Below are 12484 nucleotides of genomic sequence, written 5' to 3' on the forward strand. Positions count from 1 at the left end.
TGAATATTGTGTGCAAGCGAAGTAACAAAAGGAAAAATTCAGTAAAAATGTTCAATTAAAAAAATAAAGTGCACCAAAATGAATAATCAATTTCAATTTACACCAGTGTCCATCCTTAATAATGAGTACTTTAATAAAAATATAGATTCTATTTTATTTTTACATTTTTTTAATATAAATGTGAAATGGTAAATTGAATATCTATTATTAAAACTGGAATGACACATGTTAACATGTTTTTTTTACCCAAACACCACCATAGTCACATTCAAATGTGGTATCAATCTAGATATCACCTTGTTCAAAATTCAAACAGAGTCGGTGGAGAAAAAGTTTGGGTACATGGAGAAGAAAAGGTGTTGAACAATTGTTTCGTGACATATCTGATGACGTACTCTTACTTTTAATCCATTTTCATTTTTCCTTCTATTCAGTTATAATTACTTATAATTCACATAATTTCTACCCGTATATATTTAGTCTCAATTTAACATCAAAACTCATAGAACCGTAACTTTTCTGCTTACCAAAATTGAATATTCATTTCTTCTGTTTTCTTTCATTTTGAACTCAGAATCTTTAGAACAATGTTTCAACTCGATGTGCTTTTTCTGTATGTCTTACCCGTTCTCTTGTTAATCCTACCCATAGTACTCTTCTTCTTAACAAAACAAAGACCATTTTCTTCATCTTCAACCAACAACAACATCACCATCCCGAAATCATACCCACTTATCGGTGCTTACTTATCTTACAGAAACAACTTACACCGCCGCATCGAATGGCTCTCTGACATCGTCCAAATCTCTCCCTCCGCCACTTTCCAACTCGGCGGCGCCTTAGGTAAACACCAAATCATCACCGGAAACCCATCCACCGTTCAACACATTCTCAAAAACCAATTTTCCAATTACCAAAAAGGCACATCCTTCACAAATACCCTCTCCGATTTCCTAGGGACAGGAATCTTCAACACAGACGGCCAAAACTGGAAGTTTCAAAGACAAGTCGCAAGCCACGAGTTCAACACGAAATCAATCCGTAACTTCGTAGAACACATAGTCGACACAGAACTCACCAACCGTTTAATCCCAATCCTCAATTCATCAACCCAAACAAACCAAATCCTCGACTTCCAAGACATTCTCCAACGTTTCACTTTCGACAACATCTGCAAAATCGCGTTTGGTTTCGACCCAGAGTATCTAACTCCGTCAGCTAACCGAACGAAATTCGCGCTAGCATACGAAGACGCAGTGGAAATAAGCTCAAAACGTTTCCGTGTACCGTTACCAATCATATGGAAAATAAAAAAATACTTCAACATAGGTTCGGAAAAGCGTCTCAAAGAAGCAGTAACAGAAGTACGAGAATTCGCGAAAAAAATAGTTCGAGATAAAAAACGAGAGCTAGAAGAAACATCATTGCTTCAAACAGATGACATGTTATCGCGTTTCTTAAGTTCGGGTCATTTCGAAGAAGAGTTTGTTACTGATATGGTAATAAGTTTTATTTTAGCGGGAAAAGATTCAAGTTCAGCTGCATTAACGTGGTTTTTCTGGCTATTATGGAAGAATCCACGTGTTGAGGAAGAGATTGTGAAGGAAGTGAATGAAAAATCTGAGTCGTTGGTTTATGATGAAGTGAAGGAAATGGTTTATACGCATGCTGCGTTGAGTGAGAGTATGAGATTGTATCCACCTGTGCCGTTGGATAGTAAGGAAGCTATAAACGACGATGTTTTACCGGATGGGAGGGTTGTGAAGAAAGGGACGATAGTGACTTATCATGTGTATGCGATGGGGAGGATGAAGAGTTTGTGGGGGGATGATTGGGCTGAGTTTAGGCCGGAGAGGTGGTTGGAGAGAGATGAGGTGAATGGGAAGTGGGGTTTTGTGGGGAGAGATATGTATTCTTATCCGGTTTTTCAGGCTGGGCCTAGGGTTTGTTTGGGGAAGGAAATGGCTTTTATGCAAATGAAGAGGATTGTTGGTGGGATTGTTGGGAAGTTTAAGGTGGTTCCTGAGGGGAATATGGGTGATCATCCTGGTTTCATTTCTTTTTTGACTTCGCAGATGGAAGGTGGATTTCCTGTCACTATTCAGAAGGTTACTTGATTGATTCATGACTTGGCAGATGGAAGGTGGAAGGTGGAGTAATAGGAATTGATAAAAGAATAAAGAAATAAAGTTGATTGATTGACTTCGCAGATGGAAGGTGAATTTCCTGTCACCATGTAAAGTTGACTTGTTTGTTTGCTTTAATGTTTAGATTATTCAAGAATCTAGAGGTTTGAATTTTAGGATTGACTATGTGCCGTACATACTGTATGATATATAGCGCGTTGTATTTTGTTTTTCGGTTGTCGGTTTCGACGGATGTTTTGCCTGTGGGATAGGTATAATGTAATGTAAGTTGCTTATTTAATAGCATACGTGATGTTTTATGGTAAATAATACTTCAATTGAAGTTTGATAAACAACTCTGGAGGATTTAACATGTCATTATCTCTTTTATCTGAAATCCCACTTAATTTTATAATTTTAAAAATATCTCTTCTTAAATGATATTTTCTGAAGGTAAATCAAAAATTTTGATACAACCAAATTTTTTGATAGTGTATTTAAATTTATATTGGAATTTTCAAAAATATTTGATACGTTTGAAATTTTATCGATATTTTTAAAAATATTATGTTATATCGAAAATTTTAATCAATATGAAATTTTTGATAGTTCGATTTTATAAGATATTCAATGATTAAGATTTTATCGACCGTTTTGTGTGGTCCAGAATAAATTCAAAGTTGTATAAATAGGAGTCATGTGTTATTGAGAAAAACATCTCAAAATGTCTCTTCCTCAATTTTCGATTAAGGCATAAGTGTACTTCAACGGAGGTACACCTCCTGTAGAATTAGGCTTCCGGATGACACAACATCTATATGGCCGCTGCTTCTTTGATTGGATCAAGCGCCTCCATAATAAGTAAGATGGTTGCGCCTTCGATTGCGTAAGATGGAGTAATAATTCCCCCGCCAATAGCGTCAAGTATCCCCACAACACCAGGGGTTACACAATTTATGGCAAGTGAATTTAGTCCCTATGTCCTAAGTCTAACATTGCTTGTGTTTAATCGAGAACAATCTTATGGTATGCCAACAACGATGATGGAGGGTTTGCACTCGAATACATAAACTTTTGACAATAACACAATCGTGTTGTCACCTATTAATCCTCATTTGGCATTAGGGTCTGCTATAAGCAATCCCAGTCGAAATCTACAATCACAACTAAGGGAAGACTTCGTCCTTTCTGTGATGCCACCAGTAACCACAAATTCCAGGATGGTTATGAGACAAAAAATGGACGAGACTAACCATGAAATAGTTAACATGCTCACCCGATAAGTAGGTGTTGTGTTTAACCCATTGATTCAGAATACGAATCATAGTTATCAATAGTTAGCGACTCAAATGTCTCAAACCGCTGATTTCTTTGGTGCCCCTCAGGGTCAAGGATGACCCCAGATAGTGAGGCAAAATAAGAATGTAGGAATAATAAACAAGGAAAACATAGTGAACTAAGGTCAGCAATTTGTGCCTTAAGTTGTCGAACAATAGATACCTGTGGGTGTTGTACAAAGGAACCCACCCGTTTTGTGGGTCAATAGAAATTAGGATGCTGACCAAATAGTCCATCAAGCCCAGCAAGAAAATATGACTGGTCAAAATAACCTTGCAACCATGGTCGAAAGAATCATGGCCCAAAATGGTTTGAACATAAGACTACATAGGCCTAATTATACTTCCCCTATATCGAAATAAATAATATAGACATAACTCCCAAGGAGTTAGAAAGTCCCTAAGTTCACCAAATTTGTTGGTGACACTAGTGACTTCATAGTCAAACATATTACTTGATATTTGACTAAAGCAAGGCATATAGAAAACAACAAGAATATAAGAATGAGATATTTCCCTAATTCCCTCACAAGAAATTCCTTCACGTGGTTTACGACACTCCCTGTTGTTAGCTGGGATTTTCGTCAGGGAAAAAAATCTCAGCAAAGGGCAAAGCTACAGATACACCGATGATGTGTACCTAAGAGGAGTCTTGGGTTGAAGAGATTTAGGATTTAGTATTTTTGAAATGTTGTAGGAACATTTCGATCGCGTGGAGTTTAGATAGCATCAAGAGAGTCGAAGAAGCGGTTATTTGGGCGCGCAGATGTTACATTCAAATATGAATAACTACCCGGGTGTTTCTTTCTAAAGGACACGTGGAGAGAGTGCGGAGGCGGGATGAATGCAAGTCTTCACGTGGAGAACACTAAAGATAGGAACATTATGAGCAATTATTTCCGTACTAGTGTATATAGGAGTTCATTTGTAGAATTCGGCGTGTTCATTTTACTACAAAAATCTCGCTTAAAACTCGAAGTACTAGCGTCTAGAGAAAAGAGTCATGGCTGAAAGAATGTATGAACAATGAAACACTGTATTTTACCTTCAATGCAAAGTCTTTAAAATTCACTTTACTTTGTCTTACTTGTTTGTTTTTAGTTTCATTCAATTGCGTTGCTTTTATACTTTCAATTCTTGTTACTTTTTTTACATTTTCAAAACTGTCGAAGTCTGCATCTTTCACATTCCTTAAATCATTATTTCGACCAAGTCGAAAGTCGACTGTTTACCAAAGGAAAACTACAAAGCAGGTATTTTGGAAATATGTCCTAGGATTCACTAGTTGATCTTGCAAGTAACCTTTAATTAAGAGACTAGCAATTGCTTACCAATTTTCCGTGTAAACAAGTTGGCATGCCCAATGGTACATGTGCTAAATTACATATCTTTCACATATATCCATATTTTTATCTTATAAACTTGTTATATATTCATGAAACTTTCTAGGTAGTTTGCATGCGATTAAGAAGTGGAGTATCTTTGTCGTCACGTCCTTCTGTAGATAATGTTAATCCCCAAAATAAGTCTCAAAATGTAGTACAACAACCAGTCATGTCAACGGTTGAAGAGCTTGTTGCCTCAACCCCTATTAGGACAACGACCCTGGTGGTGTCATCGACGCCAACCGCACCAATATTGCCACATGGAGAAACTCCCCCACAGTAATAAGGGAATCACCTTATTAACCCTGCAATTGTGAGACCTTTATTTGGGTTTTCAATGCCACCGAGGGGAAGAGACTACCCCTATGGTATGCCAACGTCGATGATGGATAACCTTCAGACGAATATGTCAACCTTTAGTGACAATGCAGTGGCCACAACGCCATTATACAATCCCTATAATGCCTCAATATCAACCATTAATAATATGGCGCGACCAAGAGGGATACGTTACACGCCTCAAAGTACACCATCTTTAATTTGACCTCTATGATGGCTATGAGGCAACAAATGCACGAGAGTAACTTAGAACTAGTCAATACTCTTACCCAACAAATGGGAACCATTTTAACCCTTTGATATCAAATACAAATCAAACCTATGAAGTATTTCCAAATAAAATGGGGTGAATTACTAATTTCTTTGGCACACCTCTAGTACATGTGCGACCTACCCCTAAAATATCAAATATTAGGCAGGTCGGCCCTAAGAATGGAATACCACAAGCCACTGTAGAACAAAACCAAGGATTCCAACTACCTGATCCTCCTATAAATAGGGAAAATGTAGAATAAATAGAACAAAATGACCTTAGGTCGTTGATGGCCCATAGAAATTAGAATGCTGACCAAGTGCTTAGGCATGTCCAGCAAAATAATTTTAGGGGACACAATAACATAATAAATGTGGTCGAGAAAATGTTGTCTTGGAACGGCCTCAATGTGGGACTCCACAAACCTAATTTTATATCCCCTTTATCAGAATACGTTCGATAAATGGAGTTATTCAAGGGATGGAAAGTTCCAAAGTTTACCAAATTCGTCGGAGACACCAATGAGTTGACAGTTGAACACGTCGCCCGGTACCAAACTAAGGCTGGAGAAATTACTAATAATAAGAATTTAAAGATGAAATATTTCCCTAACTCTCTAACTAAGAATGCTTTCACTTGGTTTACAACTCTTCCTCCACACTCTGTCCAATCATGGAGTCAATTGGAGAGATAGTTCCATGAATAATTTTACATGGGACAATCGAAAATCAGTTTGAAAGAGTTGGCTAGTGTTAGGCGAACAATGCCTGAGTCGATATATGACTATTTGAATAGATTTAGACTTATCAAGGCAAGGTGTTTCACCTAGGTGCCTGAACATGAGTTGGTCGAAATAATCGTTGGTGGCCTGGACTATCGCTGGTGCCCTAGACTATTCAATTAGGAAGAAATTAGATACTCAATATCTTAGGGACATGGCATAATTGGAAAATAGGGTTCGCCAGATCGAACGCTTGAAAGCTGAAAAAAGCAACAAATAAATACCATAAAAAGGAAAAGGTCGCTTATATAGAAGCAACTGATTATATCTCTGATGTATGCGATGATTGTTCTGAAGAGGGAAAGGTCAATGTGGCTGAACTTAATCCAGGACCCCTTTATGTGTGTAAATTTCTGAAACCATTGAATGGAAAAACCCTATCGAGACCAGCAAAAATGAGAAGTTCGCCACTAGAACTTATACGTTTGATATTACAAAATGTGACCAAATATTTGACTTGTTGGTTACAGATGGACAAATTATAGTGCCTCCTGGCCTAAAAACTCCTCATTTAGAAAAATAAAGAAGAAAGATTTTTGTAAGTACCATAATTTTCTAGGTCATAAAACTTCTCAATGTATGCTTTTTTGGGATTTATTTTAGAAAGCTCTGAAAGATGAAAGGTTACAATTTGGTGAAAAGCCAAAGTCGTCAATGAAGGTGGACTCAAATCTTATGCATACAAAAGATGCTCACTATGTTGTGTCCGTGGAGATTCTGATGGTTGAAGCTGTTGAGGGCTTCAACATGGAAGTTGACAAGGGTGAACAAATCTCTGTTGTCGTCGATTCTGACATGTAAACAATGTACCCCCAATTTGAAGAGGGGTTGATTGATTTCCTTGAGCGCTACAAGCTCAATGATCCCAAGATGATGCTTTGTCCATCTTGTAGTGTCGTGTTTGATGAAGAAGCAACAAAGAAGATAGAGGGTACAAGGAGATTCGACACCAGAAGAGGACATGGTGGGAGTCAAGATGCTAGGCTTGCCCCAAACAATGGGGGTAAACCTCTTAGAAACAAATAATATAGAAGGAAATTTCAACAGCCTTAATAGAGGACTTTCTGACCACCAGGAAGTGAACCTAAGGAGAAATGGGTGAAGCCTTTATATCAGAAAGGGGAAAATCACCCCAAATGGAATGAGGTCGACCCCAAGGTGGGGATGCAAAATCACAATGGGAAGAAAGTTTCTAAGGGGAAATCTCATGTCCCTCTGACCTACAAGGGCAACAATCCCATGACATGCACCCAATGGAGGCGTCATCAACGAAAAAAGAAAGCTGAAAGGGAAGTCTTCACTACAAAGTGCAATGCCATAGAGGCGAAGCATAATACAAATGCGTCAAAGGCTCAAAGGAAGGCTTACTTGAAGAGATTCAACGAGGAGGACAAGATGACAGCCACTCAAAGGCCATCTTTGGTGGAATCCCGCATGGGCAAAGGGGCACCAAATGTGAGGGTAAAGATGCCCGAATACTCTCCACAGTCTGAGGATGAAACTCCATAATACATTATCCATTTTGAGGAGGAGGAGCCCCACTACACTCCTCGGTCATAGGATAAATATCCGGAGTACACACCCTAATCATATCATGAAATAGTCGAAGATAACTTCAAAGAAGGGTTTGAATATAACTTACAGATTAACTATGGCATAATCTCAGTGTTGCCAGGTGAATACTGTCACACCCTGAATTTGACCATAAATCGCCGATTCAATACATTCATCATAGCTATTGCATCTCTGTATAGCATAACATGCATTTCATAACGCATAATGCCTAGAATGTCAGTCGAAATAAATTTGCGAATCTACAGGAAGACCAGTTGAATTAATTGTCAAATGTGCGTCAAATCAACAAACGGAAAATTTCCAAATTAAGCTTGCAAACATTAGTTTTATTAATCTATGTTTCGCATAGTTTAACCGAGTGTACTTGATTTATTTTTCGGCTAATTTTTTGGACATATTTTGATTTGTCTGAGAGTTCTAATCGGGCTTTTTCCATTTCAAAATTTGGCCAAAAACCTGTATGCTTTCGAGTCGTTTATTTCACACTGATCATTATGATGCAGTCAATTTAATTTTTCGATTATTTTTATGCCTAATTTTAATCATTTTTTATCCGTGTATTTCCGTTTTTTAGTCAAAATAATCGAGACGACTATTTAGGATTAATGATGTTTTTAGTTTGAATTTATGTTGTGTGTGCTGTTTTAATTTAATTTTTCAAATCTTATTTTTTACAATTCAAAATAATTATAAAATAATGAGTGATTAAAAATCAGAAGAAAAAAATTATCTTCATTTCATCCAACAAGCCAGCACCACGCGTCCTAAGTGACAAAAATTAAAAACTTTGGAGTCTCTCTTTCTCTCGGTCTATTTTTTTCATAAGCCGCAAAAACAAAGCCTTCCCCAACCACTATTCATCACGATCTTTGATTTCGAACCACCACCCTATACCCTTTCAAATCGCTCACCCTATCGACCTCTCTCCGCCGTGCCATTTTCCGATGACTCAAACATCAACCCCCTACTCAGTAGCACGACAAATCCATTTTTCTTCCCTTACATAACCTATGTTTCCTCATCGGATTTCCATCACTTCAACACTAACAACGGTTGTAAACTGAATGACGCCACCATCAAGAACCTTCATTTCACTCGTTCTTCTTCAACCAAGGAATCCCTTCTTCCTCAATAATACGCTTCCTGGTACAAACCCACAACATCACAATTTGTTTTCGTCCCATCTCAATCATCAACAACATTTGCAACTCGAGTTTGGCAGCAAAATTGCAATTCACCCTCAATAACGATTCAATTTTGATAGAGTTTATATATGTTAGAGTTTGTTTAAAGCTTGTTTGTGTTCTCTGTAAAGATTTGGACTTCGATTGATAAAAGTTGAAACTTGTTTCTATTTGGTTTGGATAATCACATTTTAGTCTGCTTTATATTTATATTAGTTTTTTTTTGGAAAAAAAAGAATTGTTGTGATTTGTTTGTAATATTGCGAGTATCAGACATGTGTGCTGCTGTTTTGTAACATTTCTGCTGCTGTTTGCATTTTGACTCCAATAACATTACAACTTTGAGGTTTTGATTCAATTTTCGGTGTGTCCAAGTTCTTTTTTTTTCCGGTTCTGTTGCGGTTGGAGTTTTGCAATAAATTGGTATTGATATTACTTTGTAAATAAATTCCTAGTATTGCTGTTGATTTTGTTTTATCATCATAAGCTTTGGTTTTTCAACTTTTGTTTTGGGTTGTTATGTTTATGTATCAAGATAGGGGAAGAACGATGAGAATAATAACACTTCGTGGTGTTTTTCGGTGTTTTCCTTTTCCATGCCACATGTTGCTTCCTATTTGGTTGTCTGTGGGTTTTAGAGAAAAATGAATTAATGAGTGGAAAGAGGGGGCGCTGACTTCTCCTTATATCTACCTTTTATTGTTTGGATTTTGTTGTGCAATTTAATATATATATATATATATATATATATATATATATATATATATATATATATATATATATATATATATATATATATGCTTATTTTAATTAAATTATTGATTGGGCTAGATAGTAGTAGTTTTAAGTCCATGTATCTTTATTCATTTGCTCATATTGTCCTTTCCACGAAGGTGCCCCCGGGCATGACCTAGAAGGTTGATATGCTTCGAAGCATATGGTTTCTGAGTTGATTGATAGCAATATTCTGTCTTTTAGAGATATGAGACCTAACGTGAAGAATAATCCTCTTCCCGTCCATATAAACCCTGCAGTGAATGCAATTGAAGATGTCTCTGATGACTTTGTGGTTGAGAAGGTTGATGATGTTAAAACTCCTTTGGCAGTATTCCATGCCCGATTAGTGGAAGCTGGCTTGATTGATATTCGTCATAACAATTGTGAAGATTGTGCCATACATCCAAGAGGAAGTCGGATGGTACATGATAATATCCAAGACTTGATAAACCAAGGAGTACTGCAAATCTCCAACATTGCAAGAAATGAAGATGTGTCAGTAATTGAACCTTATTTCAATTTACCTGAGCCAGTTGAAATCCCTTACAATAGTAAGGGATTTGTTCCTTCAGATAGTCATCTGTCACCCATTGTGATTTACATGCCTATGTCGTTTCCATATGAGAACACCAAGGTTGTGCCTTGGAAATATGATATTAATGCGGTGGATAAGATCTTTGAAGGAAGTGAAGATGGTAAAGGTTTAGAAGCTGTGAATGAAGATGTCACCAATATTGCAGGAATGAGCAGAATGACCCATAGTGGTCAAATTTATACACCTGAATTCAATATGACTCCTCAAATACCAACTAAGGAAGCTACAATTATGGTTCCTGCCGAAGAACCTAAAGTTGTCCAGTCTGAAGATGCGGTTGAATTCTTGAAGTTAATCAAGATAAGTGATTACAAAGTCGTGGATCATCTGCATCAAACACTGTCTAAAATCTCTATTCTATCTCTGCTTTTGAACTCCCAAGCTTATATGGAGGATTTATTGAAGGTGCTTTCTCAAGCCCATGTAGCACAAAGCATAACAGTAGACCAGTTTGATGGGATGGTTGCAAACATCACCACTCGCAATACTTTAAGCTTCAGTGGAGAAGAACTACCTGAAGAAGGGAAAAATCATAATCATGCTCTCCACATCTCAGTAAAGTGCAAAGATGATGCATTGGCAAGAGTTTTGGTTGATATTGGATCTTCTTTAAATGTGATGTCGAAGAGAACACTTGCTAAATTATTTTATCAAGGACCCGCCATGAAGCCTAGTGCCTTGGTAGTGAAAGCTTTTTATGGTTCTCGGAAAACCGTGATTGGAGAGGTAGAACTGCCCATATTGATTGGCCCAAGTTATGAATATTAATCCGACATATAATTGCTTGTTGGGGCATCCCTAGATCCATGTTGCAGGGGTAGTTACCTCCACTTTACATCAGAAAATGAAGTTTGCGGTAGATAATCAACTTATCATCATTTCTGGAGTGGAGGAATTTGTGGTCAGTCACCTTTCATCCTTCAGATATATTGAGGTTGATGAAGACACCTTGGAAACTTCTTTCCAAACTATTGAAATAGCCAACGCCACTTTTGTGGAAATGAAGGACCTTGTTGAGAAGGATTATTCATATTTCACTTCTCTTAAAAGTGCAAAGTCTAGCATTGAAGGTGGAAACCCTGAAGATCAGGGTCAACTTATTGGTGTTCGTGAGAAGCATGCTCCTTTCGGTCTGGGATATGTGTCTTTCATTACAAAAGGAGCCCTGGTCCATGCAAAGGACAACAACTGAAGCATCCATGAAGTTTTCCTCAGTACATGATTCATATATGGAGATCAAGTAATTGGAATTGAAGATGACACCAAAGACGAAGATATGCCATGCCTTGTTTATCGGTGTGAGACAACTTTGAACAACTAGAAATCGATGGAGATCCCTGTGATTTTTCATTTTTCAAAGTAATAATTGTTGTTTTTCCTTTTCAAATCCTTAGCTCTGCCCAAGGCTAATGGATGATGTTTTAGAGCCCCTTTTCATTTTAAAATAATCATTATCAGTGAATAAAATGAATTTTGTTAAATTCTTATTATTTATTTGCTTGCTTTCATTTTAGAAAATGGCAATATTTAAAAAAAAACTTTTTTCCATTTGTGCATATTTTATTTTTACTTTTCTAAAAAAATAAATCATTCAAACATGCAAAATAAATGATAACCCCATTGAATCCAATGACTTTACCCCCTCTCATAACTTTGACTCCCCTATCTACCAAGCGGAAGAAGAGGGTGAGGAAGATTGTAACATCCCTAACGACATGGCAAGGTTGCTCGAGCACGAGTCCAAAGCCCTTTATCCATATCAATAACTCGTGGAGAAAATCAACCTTGGAACAGAGGAAGAGAAGAAGGAAGTCATGGTCGGGGACACACTTGAATCAAGTGTCAAAGAGAGATTGGTCAAGCTGCTACAAGAATATGTGGATGTATTCGTATGGTTATACCAGGATATGCCAGGCCTAGACATTGACATTATTATACACAAGCTTTTGCTTCAGCCAGATTGTCCTCCAATAAAACAGAAACTCCGAAGAACAAGACCAAATATGGCTCTGAAGATTCGTGAAGAAGTCAAGCAACAATTTGACACCAGTTTTCTCGCAGTGGCGAAGTACCCACAATGGGTAGCTAATATTGTACATGTTCCTAAGAAGGATTGTAAGGTGAGAATGTGT

At 37.3% G+C, this 12484-nt stretch overlaps 2 protein-coding genes across 2 annotated transcripts; both read left to right on the forward strand.

The window, feature by feature from the left end:
* Positions 1 to 480: 480 nt before the first annotated feature.
* Positions 481 to 2499, forward strand: LOC127126076 (cytochrome P450 94A1). The gene has a single exon (XM_051054925.1). It carries the CDS (start codon positions 588 to 590, stop codon positions 2115 to 2117), a length of 1530 nt encoding a protein of 509 aa, XP_050910882.1. The 5' UTR covers positions 481 to 587; the 3' UTR covers positions 2118 to 2499.
* A 7418-nt stretch (positions 2500 to 9917) lies between these two features.
* Positions 9918 to 11120, forward strand: LOC127130282 (uncharacterized). Its single transcript, XM_051059319.1, has one exon. It carries the CDS (start codon positions 9918 to 9920, stop codon positions 11118 to 11120), a length of 1203 nt encoding a protein of 400 aa, XP_050915276.1.
* The last annotated feature ends 1364 nt before the right edge of the window (positions 11121 to 12484 follow it).

Source organism: Lathyrus oleraceus, chromosome 3 (assembly GCF_024323335.1).
Source record: "Lathyrus oleraceus cultivar Zhongwan6 chromosome 3, CAAS_Psat_ZW6_1.0, whole genome shotgun sequence".
Classification (NCBI taxonomy): domain Eukaryota; kingdom Viridiplantae; phylum Streptophyta; class Magnoliopsida; order Fabales; family Fabaceae; genus Lathyrus; species Lathyrus oleraceus.

Bases quoted from the DNA above. Each gene is read 5' to 3' on its own strand.
- LOC127126076 (XM_051054925.1), top strand. From the start codon at position 588: ATGTTTCAACTCGATGTGCTTTTTCTGTATGTCTTACCCGTTCTCTTG.
- LOC127130282 (XM_051059319.1), top strand. From the start codon at position 9,918: ATGGTTTCTGAGTTGATTGATAGCAATATTCTGTCTTTTAGAGATATG.